Raw genomic sequence first — 23851 nt, 5'->3', positions numbered from 1 at the left:
AATTCCTACGATGTGCACTTTCTTCCTGTATTTGCAGAGAGTTTGTGGCTTTGCAGGCAGAAGGAAAGTTCCACATGGTCCACCACCAGATAAAACGATCAGCATTCATAGATTAGCCATTCAACACGCACTAGAGTGTTTTAATAAAAAATGAAAAGTTTATTTGCTGGTCTGAGATTAGTTGGCCTTTTCACCCTAATCTTGACTGTAGATTACTCCCGCCTGCTTTAGAACCTCATCCAGGATAGTGGCTATGAGTTCACTCTCACACAAAGGAATGATGGGGCTTTCCTTCAAACCTGTGTGCGAAAAATTAATGGAACTTTGTTAATAATTAGATTAAAAGCAAGTAAACTACAGCTGGGGGCCTTGGTTAAAACCTCCTATAGAGTCGGGTTGGGCTTTTGCTCAATCCCAAAACGTTCCCTGCTAATAATTCTTAGCCAATAACAGGTCTTTCCACTCTTTTATTACCTAAGTCGGCCTTTCCAAACTGGTGTACCATGGGAAACTGGCCGGGGTGCCATGGGGCTGTCTGGTGCAGAAGAGAGCACAGTTTGCTCCAAACATGAAGGGTTTAAACATGTTTGGAATAGAATTGCCCATAATGTCCTGGAAAGGGCCAGGCCCAATGGGTGCAGAAGGAAGCAAAATTGGCTCCAAACATTTGGAGCCAATATCAATCCCTTTTACACCCAGAGGGACCAGCCCTTCCCAGTACATCAGGGGAAGAGAAGTAGCTAAGAGTTGCCTGATGCCAGGGGAAAGCAGGAGGTCTTTAACTAAAATGGAGGCTCAGAAGTAGCATGCCCCTGAACACCAGGAGAGGAGAGCTGGTCTTGTGGCAGCAAGCATGACGTCCCCATAGCTAAGCAGGATCTGCCCTGGTTGCATATGAATGGGAGACTTGATGTGTGAGCATTGCAAGATATTCCCCTTGGGGGATCGCTCTGGGAAGAGCAGAAGGTTTCAAGTTCCCTCCCTGGCTTCTCCAAGATGGGGCTGAGAGAGATTCCTGCCTGCAACCTTGGAGAAGCCGCTGCCAGTCTGTGAAGACAATACTGAGCTAGATGGACCAATGGTCTGACTCCGTATATGGCAGCTTCCTATGTTCCTATGTGCTAGGGAGCACCAAGGGAGCAAGTGGTTGCCCACTGCTCTCCTTGTGGGTTCCCAAGTGCACCTATTGTTGTGTGAGGCAGGATCCTGGACTGGATGAGCCTTTGCCTGACCCAGCCAGGCTCTTATGTTTCCTTTATGAACAGAGGGGAGGAAAAGAGAAAAAGCTTTCCTTTCTGAAAACTAAATTGGGGGTGGGATGCTGTGATGTTTGTGCCCATGCATGCTGCTGGGAGGGAGGAGAGATGACAGCAAGCATTAAAAGCAGGGTCCACCCTAATTTGCATTTGAATAGGAGACTACATGTGAGCACTGCAAGAAATTCCCCAGGATGTGGGGCCACTCTGGGAAAAGTACCTGCATGTTTGCATTCAGAAAGTTCCAAGTTCCCTCCCTGGCATCTCCAAGATGGGGCTGAGAGAGACTCCTGCCTGCAACCTTGGAGAAGCCGCTGCCAGTCTGGGTAGACAATACTGAGCTAGATGGACCAATGGTCTGACTCAGTAGAAGGCAGCTTCCTGTGTTCCTAAGCATAAATGAGAGCTGTGTGGTAGCGGGTGCCCCAGTTTTTTTTAATGGAAGTGTGCCTGGGGTGAATAAATTTGCGGGTTGCTAATGTGGCAGTCCACTAATATGACCTAAGCCTAGTGGCTGTCCACACATCATGTGGCAGCAAGTTCTACAAGTTAGTCACATACTGTGTAAAGAACTCCTTCTCCACCCCGCCTGCCAGTGAGTTTTGCTGAACAAGTCCCGGCACTGTGAAATCTTGCTCGGTTCATGCCATTTCTGTGAAGAAAGTGGTGCCGCTGTTGCTGTTACCTTTCAAAAGGCACTGCCTGACGTGTTCCGCTTCATATCTCAATCCCATGTCGTGCTTGAAGAACAGTGGTTCAGGGGAGGGAGGGAGCGGCCACTCCCAGCAGTTTCCTTTCAGGAACATGATTGTGGGGCTGTTCATGTGGTCAGGGATCTAAGAAGAGGGAAGCAGGAAAGTTGACTGCCAAAGGAGAAATGGTGGTGTCTGTCTACACTGATTATAAAAGTAAAGTTTGCTGTCGAGTTGGTGTCTCATACTGTGTGGGAGGTAGCAACGGTAAACCCCTCCTGTATTCTACCAAAGGACCAGCAACCACCTCTGTTAGTCAAGCATTTCCCAATCCTCACTGTGCCACTTATCTAAGATCATCTTGGGAGATCTTTTTGCAGTTGCCATTGGCTTGTCTGATGGCAACTCCAGACCAGGCCTTCTGTGGCTGCCCTAGGGTTTTGGAATGTACTCCTGTCAAAATAAGAGCTCCATCTGATTGCTTTTTAAAAAGACACCTGTTTTCTGAGGCTTTTAATTACAATGTTAAACTCTGTTTTACACGGAAATTGTTTTTATTCTGTGAAAGTTTTAATCGTTAACTTGGATTATGTACACTGCCTAGGGATATCAGGCAGAATATAAATAACAATCAATGTATTAGATGCAAGGGGAGGCCAAAAATATTTCTAATGATGGAAGACAAAGCTTTAGGGCACCCCCAGGGGCTAGCAAAAGAATTCTATAAATTGCTAAATTTGCATAATGTATACCAGACACAGAATAGAGTATATCAGCACAGAATTTCAGGAGAATTTTAGTGCAAAATATACCCAGCCTTGATCATAAGGGAGTTAGAAGGCACAACTGAGTCAATTCTAGACAGCCCCCATCACAGGTCCAAAGGCAGAACTATGCACCTAACACTACTGTAATTCAGACATTATAGGGAGCAAGAGGTTGCTGGTTTGAATGTCCACTGGGATGTTTCCCAGACTATGGGAAACACCTATATTGGGCAACAGTGATGTAGGAAGATGCTAAAAGGCATCATCTCATACTGCATGGGAGGAGATGGCAATGGTAAACCTCTCCTGTATACTACTAAAGAAAACCACAGGACTTTGTGGGTGCCAGGAGTCTAAATCGACTTGATGGCACACTTTACCTTTAAGATTATCTTAATAGGAAGCAGAGTTCATGACAAACGAGGCACTCTCTTAAGTACCCTGGATCTAAGCTGCTGAGGGCTTTATAGGTAATAACCAGCACTTTGTATTTTGCTCGGAAGCCAGTGCAATTCTTCCAGAATCTGTGTTATATAGTGACGTCCCAGAGACCAACCTAGCTGCTTAATTTCGTACCAGTTGTAGTTTCTGGGCTACGTATAGAGGCAGTGTTCCTGGCTACTGCCTCAACTTGAGAAACCAGGTAGAGTTTTGGATCTAGAAGTACTTTCAAGCTGTGTTACCTGACCTTTCAGGGGGAGTGTAACCCCATCCAGAACTAGCAGAGCTAAACCATCTCTCGGATCTTGACACCCCATTCCCACACAATCAGTACCTTAATCTTATTTGGATTCAACCTCACTTTATCCCTCATCCAGCCCATTACTGCCTCCAGGCTGACATCTAGGGTAGTTATGCCATTTCCTAATGAAGTTGTAATCCTATGTATGCAACAATGCCATACAAGAGCAGGGCTACTCAACTGCAGCCCTCCAGCAGTTTTTGGACTATAGTTCCCGCATTCCCAGCCACAGTGACCAATAGTCCGGGATGATGGGAGATGTAGGCCAGCATCTGCAGGAAGGCTGAAATTGAATAGCCCTGCTCTAGTATTAGGATAGGCAACCTTGGCTCTCCAGCTGCTGCTGCATATCAACTTCCATCATCCCCAGCTGCAATAAATTGTTCAGTAACAGCTGGAGAGCCAAGGTGGCCTACGACTGCTCCAAGGAATTACTTTAGTCCCTATATTCTGTTAACCTGGAAGACTCAAGCTTAAACTTCAGGTTCTTCGGATGAACTCCCTACTCTAGGGGTGTGCATGAAATGGTGCACACCTGAAGGGGTGGCTTTAAGGTGCAGGGAGGGTGCTCTTACCTCCCCCACTGCATTTCCCCGTCTGGTGCTGCTTTAAAAAATGCTAATGTGGGTCAGCTGTATACCCTCTTGCTGCCCTGGTCAGCATAAAACCAGAAGTGGCAGGTGCACTTCTGGTTTTATGCCAACCAGGGTGGCAAGAGGGTATACAGCCGCCCTGCGCTAGCATTTTTTAAAGCAGCACCAGAAGAGGAAATGTGGCAGGGAAGGTAAGAGCACCCTCCCCGTACCTTAAAGACACCCCTGCATTCGAACCTGTTAGAACACAAGGGTTCTGAACCTGTTCGGTGTTCCTTGAATGGAACGCCAAACAGGTTCATGCACATCCTTACCCCACACTCCTACTGTAGGACCCCACTCCCCCGCCCCCTGGCCTGGAAGTTCTGTCAATTTGTTAGTTATCTACACTCCATTTCTGCATGCAGGGTACCCTCTGCCACTCAGCTGAGTACCTTGATTATTCCTTCGGTTCCCCCAATTAACGCCTCTCCTGGTAGATCGATCATCATGGTGCAATTGAGCACTGCCTGCCGGTTCCCCGAGTAGTTGAGGATGATGGCAGTTGTTTCATCCACTCCTGGGAAACATGGAAATAAATGATGGAATTCCCAGCACATCTCTCCCAAAAGTATCTTACATTCTAATGCAGCACAGATGAAAATAGGGACACACCCTGTCCATTATGCGTTGCTGAAGACTACTCCATCTCCTGGTTGCTGTATTCATTTGCTCTGCCATGGCCTATCCTCCACGAGTTTAAAAAACAAGTGAAGTTTGGCAGATGTTTTTGATAGCAAGGCCTTCTCGGTCATGGCACCGTTGTCCCGGGGATGCCTTCCGAAAGGAAACCTGCCTGGCCCCACCATTGTATCCAGTCTGTAGATCAGGGGTTGCCAACCTGCAGTACTCCAGATGTTGCTGAACAGTTCCTATCACCGCCCGCAAGCTACAATTTATTGTGGCTGGGGTTGATGGGCGTTCAGCAGCATCTGGAGTACTGCAGGTTGGCAGCCCTTGTGCTTGATTGTGGCTCGTTTTGGAGTCCCTTGCTGGAAGTTGATGATAGCTGATTAAGATCTTAGCCCCAATAGCTGATTAAGATCTTTCCACACACACCTATACTAAGTGCAGAGAACTTGAGATCAAGGCATCCCCAGAACAGTGGTCCCATGACTAAGAAGGGGAGGAGACCTGGCTTTGTAGTAGCAAGCATGAATTGTCACTTTTGCTAAGCAGGATCTGCTCTGGTCTGCATCCCTTCCACCTTCCAGCAGAAGTTGGACTACAACTCCCATAATCCCAGACTGCAGCCTGGCGATGCTGGAAGTTGCAGTCCAAAAACAGCTAGATGGGCCACGTTGTGCAGCCTTGTGAAGAATACCTGCCTGAGAATACCTTGCAGCTGTGATTCTGTTGAATTTAGCTGCTATTTATTTTTTATTTTATTTAAAATATTTATACCCCGCCCCTCCAGTGCAATACTGCTTGGGGCGGCTTACAATAATAAGATAGTCACAGATACAAGTAATATTTTTTTAAAAGTCAGATTAATAACAATTATTAGGTTCAAATTAAAACTGAAAATTATAAAAAGCTAAAGAAGCTGTAACTGCTACACTCATTTACTACTTTTAGGTTGCTACTTTTTTTATTGGTACTACTTTTAAATTTAGTGGATGTTAGCAACCATAAGGGCTAGGAACTTGCTTTAACATTAGCCACTACAGGCTGCTGAACAGGGGAAAATCAGGAACATTCTCATTTGAGCAAGGCGTTCCTGAAAAGCAGAGGAATGTATGAAGCTGCCTTTTACTGAGTCAGGTCATTAGTCCATCTGGGTCAGTATGGCTTGCACTGACCGGCAGCAGCTCTGCAGGGTTTCAGATGGGGTGCTTTTCCAGCTTTACCTGGAGAAGCCAGGGATTGAACCCGAGACCTTCTGCATACAAAGCCGGTGATCTACCACTAAGCTACAGCCCCATCCCAGGTGGTAAACGGGCCAGTGATTTGTCATGGATAGGGATAGTTATATGTAACATTATGGCCCTAAAGGCCCACTCCCCAAATTTCACTCCACTTCCTCACCCTCCAGTAGCACCACACGTCTTACCTGTGTCATGTAGCAATGTTGAGGCCGTGATGCATTGTGGCTTCTCAGCCCCAAAAACCATAGAAGCGAATTGGACCAGGTAGCAGCCCAGGTCCAAAGTGACACCTCCGCCCAGCTTCTTATCCAACAGCCTTGGGATGTTATCCATCTTAAAGCCCAGCTGGGCTCGGAGAACCTTTAAGTCCCCAAGAGCCTTCTCGTGCAATACGGTGCGGATCTGATCTGATACGGGGAAGAATCGCGTCCAGAAGCCCTGGAAGAGAGAGAGGTGAAGTGTAGACCTGTCTCTACTATTCCACAAGTGTGTGTGTTGTGTGTGTGTGTGTGTTGTGTGTGTGTGTGTGTACACACTCTCTCACTCTCTCTCAGTTTGGTACTGGATGCAGGATTCAGAATCCTGAGAAAGTGTGTCAGCACGTTTCTCAACTAATCATGCTTCTAGTCCTTAGGACTGCAAAGAGAGGCTGAAAAGTGCATGGTCAATGTTGCAAGCTCGAGCAAGATTACGTGTGCTCTTTGCTCCTCCCCCATTAATAGCAGCATGTTATTAAGAACATAAGAACAGCCCTGTTGGATCGGGCCCAAGGCCCATCTAGTCCAGCATCCTGTTTCACACAGTGGCCCACCAGATGCCGCTGGAAGCCTACAGCAGGAGTTGAGGGCAAGCCCTCTCTCCTGCTGTTACTCCCCTGCAACTGTTATTCAGAGGCATCCTGCCTTTGAGGCTGGAGGTGGCCCTCCGACTAGTAGCTGTTGATAGACCTCTCCTCCATGAAGTTATCCAAGCCCCTCTTCTGTTCTGTTCTTGTGGAGACAGTACCAAATGTGCTATAGGTGCTATACAACTTTCAAAAAACAAACCAACTGCTTACAAATCTAGCAGGCTGGACGCCCAGCATGGTATTGTGACTAGCTAGTTTGACTTATGGGTCCAAATCCTTGCTTTGCTATAAAGGTTACTTGGTGACCTTGGAGCAATTACAATCTCTCCGCCTAATCTACCTTGCAGGGTGGTTGTTAGGATGAAAGGCGAAAGGGATCATGAGTGCTACCTTGAACTTCATTGAGAGAGCATGGAATAAAAACGGATAAATTGGAAGGGGGAAAAATACAAGTTTAAATAATGTAATAACAGAACACCACACATGTGCATAGTTATCTCAGTTGCGGAAGCCTCAGTCTATTTCAAATCTATGTCTAGCTACAGGGGCCAGAGGCGTATCTAGGGAAAATAGCGCCTAGGGCAAGCACTGAAATTTCGCCCCCTGTCCAAATATCCGGCACCCATCTTTCAGATAACTTTACCATAATATCAGCTCAAAAATACAAGTCAAGCTCATTAATCTTTTAATATTTCAAAAACTTTTTAGCAGTGGACGTAATCAGACCAAAAAATGCTGGGAAACTACAAATTTCAGTATGCTGGGGCTCATGAAATACCCAAATATTATGTGGAAGTGTACTTGGGAAACTAAACAGAAGTGCCTGTCTAATTCTCTACTATGTGTTGTAGCATCACTATTACATAAGTTTTAAAAATACATGGAGAATTTGACTTTTCCCAGATACTCTGAAAATAATTAAAGGATATGCAGAGTAAACTGTGTCACTGCTTGGAATATATTCTAGTCTTTCAGAAAGACAGTTAAAATGAGAGAAAGAGAGCAAGAAACTCCCAGTGGGCCTTAATACTAAGGGTTTCACACTGATTCAAAGACAAACTCACCATTAATAGCCATATTATTAAGACATCACATTTAACTCACTTATCACAAGAAGCAAAGTAAGAGCAAATGAATACAATCCTAGCTGATAAGCTTCAGCTCATTATTCACAAGCCCTGATTCTCTGTACATAGCGCCAAACTGAATATGTGTACAGTGACTTATATTATATAAACTTTAATAAAAATTACCTGTAGCCCCTTCAGGGGGCTTCCTAAAGGCTGTGTGGGGGGGTGTCTGCAAAGATCCCCCTCCCCCTGCTGGCCTCTTAATTCACTGCCGCAGCCCATCCTGGGCTGATTTTCGGGCCTGTTTGGTCTGCAAAGATTGGCGTGGCAGCTATTTTGGAGGCTGCCTCGCATGCTCAAATGGCCAGGCCTGGGCCTTGCAGGGACCATTTGAGCATGTGTGGTGGCCATTTTACTTTTTTTTTTTTAATGGCCACCGAAAACAAAATGGCCACCACACATGCTCAAATGGCCTCTGAGATGCCTGGCATGTCCTAGGGCCTCACAGAGGCCATTTGAGCATGTGTGGTGGCCATTTTGTTTTTGGTGGCCATTTTTTTTTTTTTTTAAATCATTTTGAAAAATGGTGCCCCCTTCAAGTGGCACCCAGGGCACGTGCCCTGCCTGCCCTACCCTCGATACGCCCCTGACGGGGGCTAGAGACCTAGAGTTTTATTTTTAAACGGAAAGCTAAAATACATGTGGCAAAGTGTTAGCCATGGGAAGCTTGATTTTTCTTTAGTCAGTAGCACCCAGATCAGGGGGCCCTATAGAATGGGACCATGATGGAAACAAGGGGGGCTTTTAGCCCATCAGGGCTAATAATCAGTGGTGGATTAACAGAGAGGCAAAGTAGGCATTTGCCTAAGGTGGCAAAATTTGAGGAGCAGCAAATTTTGCCCCTCCTCAAATGTTGCCATTCCTCTCTGTGGGCAGCAGCAGCTGCAGCAAGGGTGGAATGGGCAAGGAGAAAGTCCCTTTTTTGCCTTTTTTAAAATAAGGGCATACCTTTTTTGTTTAAAGTTAAAGGCGGCAAAAAGCTTAATCCGCCCCTGCTAATAATGATCCGATTAAATGGTGCATGTAGTTTAGTCATAATGCAAGAGATAGAGTGGCATAAGGAGAAGAGAGAGTCTAGGAGCCAGGAGAGAGAGAATGATGTAGGAGTACATAGGAACATAGGGAGCTGCCATATACTGAGTCAGGCCATAGGTCCATCTTGCTCAATATTGTCTACACAGACTGGCAGCCGCTTCTCCAAGATTGCAGGCAGGAATCTCTCTCAGCCCTATCTTGGACATGCCAGGGAAGGAACTTGGAGCCTAGATGCTCTTTCCAGAGAGGCTGCATCCCCTGAGGGGAATATCTTACAGCCCTCACACTTCTAGTCTCCCTTTCGTATGCAACCAGGGTGGATCCTGCTTAGCTTAAGGGGACAAGTCATGCTTGCGACCACAAGACCAACTCTCTTCCTGAGTATAGAAGCTGGGTGAGTATATCTGCTGAGTGTTCTTGGGACCAAGATCACCACCATCCCCAAACGCCTGTGTGGCAAATATGAATGGGCAGGATTTGTACCATGTGCTTGGGAAGTTGCTCAGACCCACACCGACAGCAACCCTGCCCCCGGAGCAGATGGTGCAACAGAACATACAGTGGCACCAGCAGATTGCATGTTGACTGGTGTGTGTTGTGAAGTGCCGGTTATCTGCTGGCCACATCTATAGGCTTGCCAGTTTCCTTTTTGCCCGCTCCTGTGTCCTTCACAGCTGTGTGATGTTAACATTCAACAGGTATGGCTTCATAGCACTGCATCTGCCTGCTAAGAGCTTCACCGGCTGAATTTCTGCCTCTTACGCAGCATTAAAGGCATCAGAACCCTAGTGTAATTAACTGTGATCTTGGAGACAGAAGTGCAAGCAATTACTGCAATATTTTGTGGTAGGATAAATCTCAGGGAGTGGAGAGTACGGAGACCAAGTGACCAAGTGCTTGGGTGTGTACTTAAGAGTGCATGTGTGATTCTCTTGTAATTAGTTACACACCGTTGGCTTGCCTGTTTTCCTTATCCCATGCTCTCTTCCTGGACAATCTTGTGACTGCTGGCTTCTGACACTTTGTTTTCTGACAGTGACATAGTTGTTTTCTCTGCTGTTTATTTTTATCTTGTGTTGCATTTGGTTGAATATTGTCATATTTATGTGTTGTATTTTTTATGCTTGAAGGCCAGTAAACCCAGAGAAGGGCTTTTAAGGGGGCGGGGGGCGCGATCCTAACAGACAGGCAGGTTTATGTGGGAGTAAGCAATCCTTTGTGGAATGCTGGGGAAAGTTGAAGGAAAGAGAAGAAGAGGACGACCAGCAGCAAGGTGGATGGCGACAGCAATGAATGCACCACTGGGAGACTTTAAAGGCCAAGTTGAAGACAGATCATCCTGGAGAGAATCTATCTATGTGGTCACTAGAGTTGACACCGACTTGACGGCACTCAAGCAAGTAAGTAATCCTTTGGATATCCAAGTCCCAAGCAGACTCTGAAGCTATTCCTGGAGATTTCTCCTCCAGTATTGTGTTTTCATAATATCAGGCTATCCCCTAGAGATTGATCCTGATTCCTGGAGATTCCAGGCTGTGGTGTTTTTGATTCTTCCATTCCTTGATCCAGGCCAGCTTTTGAATGAGCCTTTAGTTACTTGTATTCTTCCAGTCCTGAAGTAGAGGCGGGGCTAACAAACAGACAGCAGCAAGAGTACTACTGAAGGCAGACTGCACTTGCCTCTTTGTACATACTATTGATCTCATTAAACTGTTAATATTCCTGATTCAACTCCACTGCCTTGTCCTTGCATACCACAACTCTTTCCCTTGGATTCTACACAAGCCAATCTTGGACTGTTAATACCCAGTACTGAGGGCATTTACATTGTATTGTCAACATCTTTGAGTTGCTGGGTAAGGCCATCAGATTCAAACAAGGATGGTGCCCCTGAACCTTTAATAATTTATTCAGACTGGGCAGACTTCATGCTTATGTCATCTGCTTTTCTTTTTAACAAATGTGCCCCATGATCAGTAATGATGTTGTGCAATGTCACAAATGGTGCTCATCATAGCTTGTCCTCCATGTACCATCCTTTCCTAGGTCTTTGAGGAAGGGTGGTGTGCCTGGCACCACTGTTCCCACTTACAGGGATTCCCAGATGTTATTCACTACAATTCCTAGCATCCCCAGCTTCAATAGCCTTTGGTTGGGGATTATGGGAGTTGTAGTCAACAACATCTGGGAATCCCTGTTAGAGGGAACACTGTCTGGCACCAGCACACATGCTCCACATTGCACATCATAGTTCATGTATGTTAAAGCATCAGCCCTAGGTTTCCAATTTCCTGGTTTTGTGGAGCTTGAGCCAAAATGAGATAGTCTTAACTCTGGTCGTAAAAAACTGTAGTGCCCGTTTAATACACATGTACAGATCTGTATGGACATTCAGCTATTCAAACATGTTCAATGCACATACAGTAGTACATTTCCTATCTGTACCCCGCTCTTGAGGGGGCCTGCACCCAGGCTCACTCTTAAAATGAGCACAGGTATGCACACATACAAACGTACGTGTACATATACCTGTATGCATGTACCATGTACCATCTGAATAGGTCTCTTGTTTGGAAGCAACCAAGAATTTAGTAAAGAGCATTTTGGCATCGACAGTTTGTTACACGGGCACCAGAAAAGCTACACCAGCTGAAATTCCCTTTAAGAAAAATACTTAGCATCTGTATAGCACTTTTGAATGTTCAAAGTACTTCATTATTATTATATTATCTTGTAGTTTTCACAACTCTATAAGGTATGGGGAGTATTGTTATCCCCACATTGCAGATGAAAGGCTGAGAGATAGCAAGGGGACGTTATGACAGAGGTGAGATTCGAATCAGGGACACTCTTGTCCATAGCTGAATCTTTCAACCACTATGCTGTGCCAGCTCCTGCTAATACTGCTACACAAATATGAAGGATGCAGAAGCCCAGCCCTCTGTATCTGAGAATCCCAAAGCTAGATAAAATTACTTTTGAAGAGTAGGGTCCCGTCTGATACACTGGCCACAAACCATCATCTAGTTATCATTTAGCCAGTATGGTGTAGTGGTTAGAGTATTGGACTAAGATCATGGAGACCTGTGTTCAAATCCCCGTTCTCATTGGGTGACACTGGGCCAGTCATTTATCTCTCAGCCTAACCTACCTCACTGGGTTATTGTGAGGATCAGCATCACCATGTACACTGCTTTGGGCTCCTTACAAAAGCAGTATGTAAATACAGTAAATTCATTAATTAAAATAAATCAGGGCTGCACAACTTTGACTCTCCTGCTGTTTTTGGTGTATATCTCGCATCATCCTGCTAACTTGGAAACAGGCACCTTTTAACGTGGTGATTCTCTTTATTTAGCAGGGGGAGAGTAACTGGCCCTATCCACCCCCAGCACAGGACCTCCACTGACTGTTGCTGGTGTCTGATGTTTCTTTTACGACTGTGAGCCCTTGGATCCATCTTATCTTATTTATTTATTTATTATTTCTCTGTGTAAACTGCCCTGAGCCATTTTTGGAAGGGCAGTACAGAAATCAAATCAATCAATCAATCAATCAATCATCCATCCCCAGCCACAATAAGCAATAGGAATTATGGGAGTTGTAGTCCAACATATGCAGGAGGACTGAAGTTGTGCACCCCTGAAATAAATTAGCCCTTGCTGCAATGTCTCTTTGTCACCTGACCCTTCCTAAGAGATAGGACAATATTATTTCCATTTTACAGGCAGGGAATAGGAGCTGAGAGATCATAGTTTTTCCAAGGGCCCACAATGTGTCGAGGGCAAAGGCAGGACTTGAACCCGCATCTCCCAAACCTGTTCTAATTCTCTTTCCACTGCATCACATTGATGCAGCCTGAGGGCCTCCTCTTCTGACTCAGCACTTCTTCCTACCTCCATGAGGAAGACGTCATTTTCCTTGGCTGCCCGGATCATGTCCTGGACTTGACCTGCATTCATGGCCATGGGTTTTTCACACAGGACGTTCTTCTTAGCCCGGACAAAGAGAAGGGTGAGAGCATGGTGCTCGGTGTGTATTGCGCCCACATAGACCACATCTAAAAAGAGAAATCCCAGGGATAGGGGTGCAGAAAATGATGAACCTTAAAGATTTCATTGTGGAGCCCCAGAAATTCGTCTCAAACCCAGGATCAGTTTTCAGTGCCTTGAAACAGGTGCCATAATGGTGTCTCTGGGCATGTATAAAGGGCAACCCCCTCACCCTTGAATTATCAAAACCAACCCTTTACAAATCTGAGATTACTGTATTTACCTGAATCCAGGACTAGGTCCCCCACCACCCCCAATTCTTTGATTTTAGAAATCGAGGGATCATCTTAAATTTAGATTCCTTTTCCTTTTGGGTAAAAGCAGATATAATATGAATTTAATCTGTGTTTTTTAAGGGGGGTCATCTTAAATTCAGAGTCATCTTCTATTCAGATAAATACACAAATAAAGTAGAAGGTGTAGGTCCCCCCCCCCCTTGTGCTGGTTTGAACCCCAGTACCACTGGAGATCAATCCAGTTCTGAAGTCTAGTTTCTTATCTCTAAATTACATGTTGTCAGGTGATGGTCCAATTTCTGAGGAGGGCCCCATGCCTTCAGGCGTTGCATAGAAGGCAGCTACAGTATGGTATAGTGGTTAGAACTAGTTCTGCATTACTTGAATTCAAATAAGCTGTGAACTTCTGAATTCAAATCAGCCACAATGCTCACTGAGTGACCTTGGTCCAGGCTGGGATAAAAATAAAGTTTGGGGTTGTTTATTTTTTTAAAGTATGCTTTTCACCATATGTGACCTCAGCTGAAGGGGATGGGGGAAAAAGATATTTGCAAATATTTTAACTTAGAATAGAAATGTGCATGCCGAACTTGAAATTTTACTTCAAGATTTCAAAATCAAATGCTTGAGACTGGATGGTCTCTCAATTTTTCTTTTCTTTTCAATTTTGCAGACAAATATTAAACCTTGTAAGTGTTCAAGACAAACATTGTTAGATGCTACACACCACTGCATGCCAGCAAACAGTGTCAAAAATTATTTTTAAAGAACTACTGAATGTCTGTTATCCAGTTCAAATACTAAAAGCCACTATATTGAATATGGGCAACATATATTTAAAAAAATTAATCTTAAATCAGTTATTGAGATCAAGGTTCAAAGGATGTTGGATCCTTCAAAGGATGTTGAATCCTTTGAATATGCAGATATTCAAAGTACATAAGAACAGCTCTGTTGGATCAGGCCCAAGGCCCATCTAGTCCAGCATCCTGTTTCACACAGTGGCCCACCAGATGCTGTTGGAAGCCTACAGGCAGGAGTTGAGGGCACGCCCTCTCTCTTGCTGTTGCTCCCCTGCAACTGGTATTTAGAGGCATCTTGCCTCTGAGGCAGGAGGTAGCCTATAGCCCTCAGACTGGTAGCCATTGATAGACCTGTCCTCCACGAATTTAATAAGTATCTGGTGTAGATTCAACTTTAGTGGAGGATAATTTGGGACAGCAAATGAAGATTAGCTCTAGGCTTCCCTTTCACAATGCTGCAGTGATAGGAATATTTAAAAAGTTTCTGTGCAAAGGGACAGAGCTTTCCCAGGAGCTGGTCTTGGTAACCCTATCTGCAATCCCATAGATCCATCCTAGAGAACTCAAAAGCCCTGGCTGAGCCTCCTATGTTTTTTTTTTTAATTTGAAATAAAGCTATGCAAAATATAGTGTATAAAACACATCCATATACATATCATCACCAAAACATATACACAACCCATATTTAAAACCTGTATGTGTGTATACTTTCCTGGATATTTCTGATTCCAGGGTGTGTGTTTTAAATCAAAGTCTTCTAAGAAATTAGCCTTAGCATTTATACTATTAGATCTCAGGCAATTTACTCACAATCATGCCTAGCATCTTGCCTCCCCTTCCCTCCCCCCGCCCTGCAACCACCTGGGAGTTTCTGCTGCCTGATGCTCTTGCTCGGCTCCATCCTCACCTACGCAGGGGTCCTTTGCCAGTTCCTCATAAGATCCATAGGCCCTGGGAATCCCATGCTGTTTGGCATATTCTTGGGAACGCTTGAGGTCACGAGAAGCAATGGCTACTGCCTAGGAAAGAAAAGGGTTAATGGGGTATGTGTGAGAAAAGCCAGCCTAAACCTATGAGACAAAAGTTGTAGGGAGCTGTGTTGGTCCATGAAAGAAAAAAGCAAAACAAAGTAGTAATACCTCGAATGGGACCACCAACAAAAAATACTCAGATGAAAATGCTAAAGCCAGCGTGGTGTAGCGGTTAGAGTGCTGGACTAGGGCCGGGTAGGCCTGAGTTCAAATCCCCATTCAGCCATGAGACTTGCTGGGTGACTCTGGGCCAGTCACTTCTCTCTCAGCCTAACCTACTTCACAGGGTTGTTGTGAAAGAGAAAGTTAAGTATGTAGTACACCGGGCTCCTTGGAGAAAGAGCGGGATATAAATATAATAATTATAATAATAATAAATAATAAAATGGTCACTGCTTTGTGATGGTCTCATGGCCTTCACTTCAAGTGACAGCAAGGACTCGCATCCCAAGCAAATTCCCCGAACCAACACCAGTGGCCAAGATGCAGGCCCCAGAGACCAGGACTGTAACCATGAGGGTACTCCCCCACCCCAAGTTTTATACTGGCTAGGGGCCTGCCCCAGCAACAGCAACAGCAACAGCAACAAGGATGAATTGAGCAATGAGAAGTCCCAGGAATCCAAAGCCAGATACACCCTAGAGATGGTCTTCCTTGAGCTGGGTGCATCCAAGGGGTTAGACCTAGATGTATCAGGAACCTCTCACCCTTCAATGCCTGCTCATCAATGCAGGGAATGCGTCAGATGAGAGGTGGTTTAAAAAGAGGGCAGAGCAGGGCTCCAGCCCCTTTAAGCATCCACAGGCCGCCACAAACTGGTGGAGCCTGAGGGTGGTAGTCTAAAGCCTAGAGAGAGACTTAAAAGGGTTCAACTGGAGCTGGGACTCCATTGGATCAACTTGCTCCCTTGGGGTTCGAAAGGAGAGCTGGTCTTGTGGAAGCAAGCATGACTTGTCCCCTTTGCTAAGCAGGGTTTGCCCTGGTTGCATATGAATGGGAGACTTGATGTGTGAGCACTGCAAGATATTCCCCTTAGGGGATGGAGCCACTCTGGGAAGAGCAAAAGGTTCCAAGCTCCTTCCCTGGCATCTGCAAGATAGGGCTGAGAGAGATTCCTGCCTGCAACCTTGGAGAAGCTGCTGCCAGTCTGTGTAGAGAATGCTGAGCTAGATGGCCATATGGTCTGACTCAGTATATGGCAACTTCCTATGTTCCTATGGGGTTCTCTGAGGTCCTGTAGCCTAGCCTTGCCATACTGTGGGACTGTGATATTTTTGTTTGTTCTAATAAAAGTATCGCCCATCTTTGGCCTGTGAGAGGCCATGAATGACAGCACCCAAGTATCCCTGACCCCAAATCATGTAATTAACTACCCTTAATACATGTGTTATACTCATTGACAGGGTGAATAAAGAATGGTGCATTCCCTCTTACATACGTGTTCAATGCATGTTAATATGTAGGATCATGAAGTTACTTCTAATAGTTACTTTGAGTGTGGCAGTACCAGGAAATAGCGTTATTCTGGATTAACTGAGTATATAGGAATGATATATTATTTACAATACACATAGAAGATAACTTCATTCTATTGTTAATCTGAACTCCTCTCTCTCTCTCTCTCTCTCTCTCTCTCTCTCTCTCTCTCCTTTTCTTTTCTTTTCTTTTTTCTTTCCTGCCAACTCCCCACCAACCTAAAGCTATCCCTGCAACCAAGATCAAGCCTAATTTCTCAAAGGAAACATGGGTGTGAATGAGTTCCTCCAGATTACCAGCTTCCACCTTTGATACCACATCGTTACAGCTGCCGTCTGATCAAGTCTTTGTTAAGCAAATTATAGTAAAGAAGTCCATGGACCTTTCATCAGTAGAAGTGAAGGATTAGGAGATGGCCTCCTGACAGTGAGGCATCTTTCTGTGAGTCTTGAAATGAGGCACCCATCAGAGCTTGGAGAAGGTGATACACCTTCATTTTATGAGAGCAGGGTAGAGAGTTGGGAGACACAGCAGTCAGCAAGAAAGAGAGTTGAGAAGTTTTAGCTGGAGTTAGCTAGAGGCGGGTGGACAGCTTTGGATTGGAGAAGGTGCCTCTTTGCCTACATATGCTTTGCTTGTATATATGTAATTAAGCAAATATTACAAAGACACCATAAGTTCCAGCTGATGAAGTGGGCTGTGGTCCATAAAAGCTTGTGCTATAATAAATGTGTTAGTCTACAACAGGGATTCTCAACGTTGGGTCCCCAGATGTTATTGGACTTCAACTCCCATACTTCCCAACCAAAGACCACTGGCGCTGGGGATTATGGGAGTAGAAGTCCAATAACATCTGGGGACCCAACGTTGAGAATCCCTGGTCTATAATGTATCACAGGTTTCTTTGTTGTCATAAATCTTCAGGGGCTCTCTTATCCGAAGGAAACCCAAAACAGTGGTATTGCCTATAGAACTGCTCATCACACAGAGAAGTGGGGGATATATGTCACAATTATAGCCCTGCTCCTTGTTCATAGGCCATATCTCACTCCATCGGGCCTGCCCACCTGACCCTTTGAGCCTCTGCCGCTCCTCCTTGCTGCCGTCTTTTTATCTTCCTATGTTGCTCAAAGGAACTAGTGATGTCCCAGGTCCTTATGGTACTGCACATGGATGCCTGCCTGTACATATATGCAGGATCATAAAGAAGCATGACAGCTGGGGTTGCAGCCCCATAAGATACAGCCAGGACCCCTGGAGTGGCACATCAGAAGAAGAGTGGCGGGCAGCAGTATTCCCAAGCGCCATTGCAGCTGGGAATGATGGGAATTGTAGCCAACAACATCTGGGAATCCCAGTTACAGGGAACAGGGCCTGGTAACACCCCCTAGTACTGTGTAATGAAGATATAATTGAGGCTCTGCCATATGGATTCCACCTCTGAGGAGGACTGTCAGCACCCCCACCCCCACCCCCACCCCTTTGCTTTTCTGGAAAGTTTCCTGTTTTCCCAGGATGGAGCTGCAGTGATGAGGCTGCAACCCCAGCTGTTGCAGCCTCATCATGAAGCTTAAGGAGCTTTATTTCTTGGTCTCAAGGGAGCTCTTAAAGGCACAGAAGCCCTTCCAGACCACGGGCAATCCTACCTGCCAAACACCAACCCTGGCCTCTCCCCACTCTCCTCCCCTGCTTATCCAACCTTGTGATCCTCAGGTGGTAAAGTCTTCAAGGCCACAAGGAAATCGTGGCTGATCTTCCCAGCAGAGCAGATTCCCCATCGGAGAGTCATTGAGAGGACAGCCTAAGCGTTCTGGTGGCCAGCAGGATCTGGAGAGAGGAGGTGATACAATCCTCTCTGTGTGCTGTGCTGTGCTGTGAATATCTGAATCAGCAGCCTACACAGTGGGCTGGCACTCGGGATGGAAGCAGAGCTGCCCAAGGGTAGGGAGTGCCTGCTAAGCAGCTTTGGTAACTCAGGTATGAAAAGGAATGTGGGCAAAGATGCAAGGGAGTCGCAGAACTCCCAGCTTCCCCAGGAGAGGAGTTGGGGCAGAGGAGCTGAACAGGGGGTGAGGCCATAGCTCGGGGGTTGAACATCTGCTTTGCAGGTAGGGTTACACCCCCAAAGGGTAATTTTGGGGGCATAACACAAGCTCTTTATTCCAGAAGGGGCAAGGGAGAGATGCACACAGGAGGCTTAGATTTTCCTTTAACCACTCTTCATGAAACATTTATTTAGATATTTAGATTACAGAGGGATCAGCATTGATCGACAAGGCAAGTAACCATTATTAGAATAAAGTTTGCAAACACAGACATAAGAGCAACCAAAGATACGCTTTATGATAGGTACAGTCACTAACTGCACATCTCAAACGCACAGGTTTTAATACTTATCTAGCCAGGTGGCCAACCACATCAGAATCGGTGGTGCTTGAGCGTGGCAGGTCAGGAAGATGCTTACCCTGGTTCAAACTTGGGTAGCCAGGCTTTAAAGGGCTGTTGGTAGGGTGGTCTCCCTAGACTGGGTCGTCTCCTTCTTATGTAGGACTTCCTATCCAGAACCCTGCAAGGTTCTGGATGGGAGGTCCTACAGAGTCCAGCCATTGGCTGCTGGGCAAGGTCAAGCCCATTCATGCTCAGGAGATGCCCTTCCTACCATTCAAGGTAGTCCAGTGGCCACATCGCACTCTGTACATGCATCTCCATCCTCTGCTCTTGGAACTCTTTCTTTGCACCCATCACGCAGACTTCTTCAACCTTCCCAAGAACTCTTGACCAACTGACTTGACTATTTCCACATTCACCCTTCTTCACACAGATGTTTCCCCCTTTCGTAGCATGATGTACTTGGAGAAGATTATTACAGAGTCTTGCGTAACTAACCGCAAGTGACAGAAACTCTTCTTGTGAAACTTAGCATTACTAAGCATACCAAGCAAGACAAGAACTGTTTTATGATTGGTCACAACCCAAGAGTTTGACATTAGCTCCTCCATTTTGTCTTGAGCCAGAGTTGACAAGGCCCTTTTACCCAAACCATGCACAACTGTAGAAGGTCCTCCCAAGTCCAACCCCTCACTTCTCCAGATAGGGCTGGGACTGGGAAAGAATATATTCTCTGAAACCCTGGAGACCCGCTGCCAGTCAGTGTGGACTAGGGTAGGCAACATTTGGGACACCAGCGGTAGTTGAATTACACCTCCCAACGTTTCCAGCTGCAATAAATTGTGATGTGACCAGGGTTCTTCCTTATTTTTTTCGTGTGTGGGGAATGAATTTTGTTCTGGGCGGCAGTATCAAGGCAGTGTGTGCATACGTATATTCAGAGTGGGGCCTTCCTGATTCAACCTGAGCGGGATCTAAAATTAACTGAGTGTACATCAAAAAATCTGTGAGCGGATGCATGTACGCACACCTTAGAGGGAACACTGAATGTGACCCTTCCCAGGAAAGCACAACCAGTTACAGTTATCACAGACTTTTCCTGTGTCCTGAGGAGAAACTAGCTGCCATCCCCATGGAACAAGGGTAGATCTCTTTCCCACTACTCTAGTGAGATGGATCTAGGCTACTAGCCTGGCTGAAACCTTAAACATGCTCTCTCTCTCTCTCTCTCTCTCTCTCTCTCTCTCTCTCTCTCTCTCTCTCTCTCTCTCTCTCTCACACACACACACACGCACACACACACACGCACACACACACACACACACACTCGTGCACCTCCAAGCATACTTGTGATGGGGAATTAAGAAAAGTCATAGTTACCTATCCAGGTGAGATGTATTGGTTTTCAGTGGAGCAAAAATTGGGTGCACTGCCAGGATCGAGGGGTAGGGGTGGGGCCTTGTGAGTCTCCTTTCTTTTTAATAGGGTCCAAGTCATGGTGCTCAGTGCTCCTGTTAATCACTGACCACCTCAATATATTTCCTGTGTCAGAGAATGGGACTACAAGTCACCAGACAGAAAACAGGCTTATCTTGATGACAAAAATACAAAATACTGGTGGTGTTGGGCAGTTATCTTCTAAGAAGAGGTGACTGGCTTAGCTGTCATAGTTAATAGGCAATCCAGCAGGAAAACAATAAGGGTCAAGTATGGACAAAAAGAGCTTCCAAAAAGTGCTAGAAAGCCTACACAGGAGATGGAGATGACAAAAAAGCCAGTCTCCCTGGGGCTAGGGATGTGTGAACAAGTTCGATTCCGAACCTGTTCAACATCAGACTGGTTTAATTTGATGGCTCGATATCGAACTGAACCCCCCCAGCCTGTTTGTGGGGTTCTAAATTAAAAAAATATTTAAAAAACATAAAAATAACTCACCACCACCACTCCGGGAGCTTCTCCAAGGCTACGGCGGAGGGGGGTGTGTCCAAATTTCCCCCTCCCCCTCCACTGGCCTCCATTCATGGCCAAATTGCCTGGTTGAGGCAGTCTTCGGCCCGTTCCAGGCCTGCTCTCCGTCATGGCAGCCATTTTGGAGGCCGCAGTGCATGCCCAATGGTCCTCTGTGTTTTTCCATATCATTCAGTGCATGCTGCTGATTCACCACCACCACCACCTATTATCTAGATCAGGCCTGCTCAACTTTGGACCCCCAACTCTTTTTGGACTTCAACTCCTATAATCTCCAGACACAGTGGCCCATAGCCAGGGATTATGTGAGTTGTAGGCCAACATCTGCAGGAGGGCCAAAGTTGAGCAGCCCTGATCTAGATCCATTTTAAACTAGCTTCCAGGCAGACTATGGGGTTGAGTCCTCCTTGGTTGGCCTGATGGATGCTCTCCAATTAGGTATTACACAGAGAGTGTGACTCTACTGATTCTCTTGGATCTTTCGGTGGCTTTTGATACCATTGACCATGGTATTCTTCTAAGTCGCTTGAGGGAGATGGGATTGGCTGACACTCTTTTACAGTGGTTCCATTCCTACCTCTTGGGTAGATTCCAGATGGTGTCACTTGGAGACTGTTGCTCTGCAAAGCAAGAGTTACTGAATGGAGTTCCACAAGCCTCCATACTATCTCCAGTGCTCCTTAATATTTAAATGAAACCGCTGGGAGGTTCCCGGTGTAATCAATATGCTGATGACACCCAAATCCACTTCTCCATATCGACTTCATCAGGAAATGGCCTAACTTCCTTAAATGCCTGCCTGGAGGTGGTAATGGTCTGGATGACAAACTGAAGTTGAATCCAAATAAGACAGAGGTACTGATAGTGAGGGGTCAAGTCCCAACTGATGGTTTAGATCTGCCTGTTCTGGATGGGGTTACACTCCCCTCAAAAAACAAGTATGTATCTTGGGAGTGCTCCTGCTTCCCAAACTCTCTCTCTGGTTTTTCAGACTGAGGCAGTGGCCAGGAGTGCTTTTTATCAGCTTCAGCTGATACGCTAGCTATACCTATTTCTATAGGCAAATGACCTTAGAAAAGTGGTACATTAGTTGGTAACCTCCAGGCTTAACTACTGTAGTGCACTCTGCATGGGGCTGCCTTTGTATGTAGTCTGCAAACTACAACTGGCACAGACTGCAGCAGCCAAACTGGTATCTAGGACAACCTGAAAAGACCATATAACACAGATTTTAAAAGAGCTGCACTGGCTGCAGATATGATTCCGAGCAAAATACAAAATGCTGGTTATTACCTACAATATAAAGCCGTGAACGACAAAACCTGCTGCCTATTAAGAATGATACATCGCCTAGAGATTTACGTATCAGGTGGGATAAAAATATGATTGATAGATAGATAGATAGATAGATAGATAGATAGATATCATCCAGGGATATCTGGTTGCCACCGGCTTATGGTTGCCACCACCTTGCCTGGTGGCAACTCGGGACCAGGCCTCTCTGTTGCTGCCTCAGTCTTTGGAATGCACTCTCTGTCAAAATAAGAGCTTTTCTATCTCTGATTGCTTTTAAAAAGAGTCTTAAGACACACCTGTTTTCTCAGACTTTTAATTAAAACTAATTTTAAACTGTTTTGTTCTGTGAAATTTTGTTTTGTGAAAGTATTTCAATCTATTTTTATTCAGCTTTTATATTGTTTTTTGGATTATATGCATATATATATATATAGTGGTAAATGAGCCAGCGTGGTGTGGCTAGAGTGCTGGACTAGGATCGGGGAGACCTGAGTTCAAATCCCCATTCAGCCATGATACTTGCTGGGTGGCTCTGGGCCAGTCACTTCTCTCTCAGCCTAACCTACTTCACAGGGTTGTTGTGAGGAGAAACCTAAGCATGTAGTACACCGCTCTGGGTTCCTTGGAGGAAGAGTGGGATATAAAATATAAATAATAATAATAAATAAATATGATAATTACATACATACACACACAGAGACTGCTTTGGGAACTTTTGTTGAAAAGTGATATATAAATGTTTATTGTATCTGTACATACTATACTATTTCAAGTTCTCCCTTTAAAGGAGCCTGCTGCTGTACACATTTCAACTCCTTCCCCTTCTCCCTCCCTACCAGAGTACTCTGTAGTTCTGGTGGGCAAATACCTCCCCATACTGGCCAAGTCTGGCTACTTAAACATTTAGATTCTGCTGTCATGCACTTCCGGTTTATCAGACTTCTGCCACATTATCCTCTTCAATTGAGACTTCTCTGAATCCCCAGCTGGAGCTTGAAATGGGGCAAATATGTTTGAGCACAATGGTGCTGGTTAGCAGAGCCTGTTTTTTAAACAAGAAACAAACACCAAATGTTGGTGGTTTTAAGTGCCTCCTGCTTCTCTGGACATAGTTGATGCTTCTCAATTAATCACTTCCTGAAATTGTTTCCTCCTTCCAGAGCCTTTCTCTTTATATTAATGACTTCGTTGCAGTCCTGTGCACACTATTCTGAGCATGAGCCCCAGTGAATATAGTGGGACTTTGGGCAGGATGGCCTTGAACCTCGTAACTGCATTCTGGACCAGTTGAAGCTTCCAAGGGGTCTTCAGAAGCATCCCACTGTTTTAATTTAGCCCCGGCTAATTCTGTTTCCTGGCTTCATTTTGTGATGTAGGCTCCCCTTTTTTCCTTCCTCCCACTCTTTCTGGGAAGCCTTTGGCACAGTCTTCTTGTAAATAATCCTCCCTCACTGAAACACTGCCTAGGTATCTATAACTGCACCCAAAAACATCTCTTTCCCTTGTTTATTGTCATTTCCATCTTCTTCCCTTCCCGTATAATCTGTTGCTTCTCTTCCCTCTGTTGAATCTAGGCCTGCAGGACAGAGGCCTGCTGTTATTCTGTAAAGGGCCATGCACATTGATTATGCG

The 23851-nt window shown here is 45.4% G+C and overlaps 1 protein-coding gene across 1 annotated transcript; it reads right to left on the bottom strand.

The window, feature by feature from the left end:
• Nucleotides 1-133: 133 nt before the first annotated feature.
• Nucleotides 134-21056, bottom strand: LOC128331875 (trans-1,2-dihydrobenzene-1,2-diol dehydrogenase-like). Its single transcript, XM_053265840.1, has 7 exons — nucleotides 20891-21056; nucleotides 14968-15079; nucleotides 12866-13029; nucleotides 6143-6395; nucleotides 4485-4609; nucleotides 1942-2092; nucleotides 134-299 (listed from the first exon to the last, which is right to left on the bottom strand). The coding sequence occupies exons 1-7, from the start codon at nucleotides 21041-21043 to the stop codon at nucleotides 196-198; spliced, it is 1062 nt and encodes a 353-aa protein (XP_053121815.1). The 5' UTR covers nucleotides 21044-21056; the 3' UTR covers nucleotides 134-195.
• Between the last annotated feature and the right edge of the window lie 2795 nt (nucleotides 21057-23851).

Source organism: Hemicordylus capensis, chromosome 6 (genome assembly GCF_027244095.1).
Source record: "Hemicordylus capensis ecotype Gifberg chromosome 6, rHemCap1.1.pri, whole genome shotgun sequence".
Lineage (NCBI taxonomy): Eukaryota > Metazoa > Chordata > Lepidosauria > Squamata > Cordylidae > Hemicordylus > Hemicordylus capensis.
The sequence above is the reverse complement of the archived record's forward strand: the minus strand, read 5'-3'. Positions and strand labels throughout refer to the sequence as shown.

What these genes read in the sequence shown, in the direction of transcription:
- LOC128331875 (XM_053265840.1), bottom strand. Translation starts at nt 21,043, where the DNA reads ATGGCTGCCATGACGGAGAGCAGGCCTGGAACGGGCCGAAGACTGCCT. An exon ending in GGCAAAGGACCCCTGCGTAG is followed by an intron (nt 13,030 to 14,967) that starts GTGAGGATGGAG and finishes TTCTCTTTTTAG; the next exon opens with ATGTGGTCTATGTGGGCGCA. An exon ending in GAACCGAAGGAATAATCAAG is followed by an intron (nt 2,093 to 4,484) that starts GTACTCAGCTGA and finishes CCCTCTTCTTAG; the next exon opens with ATCCCTGACCACATGAACAG.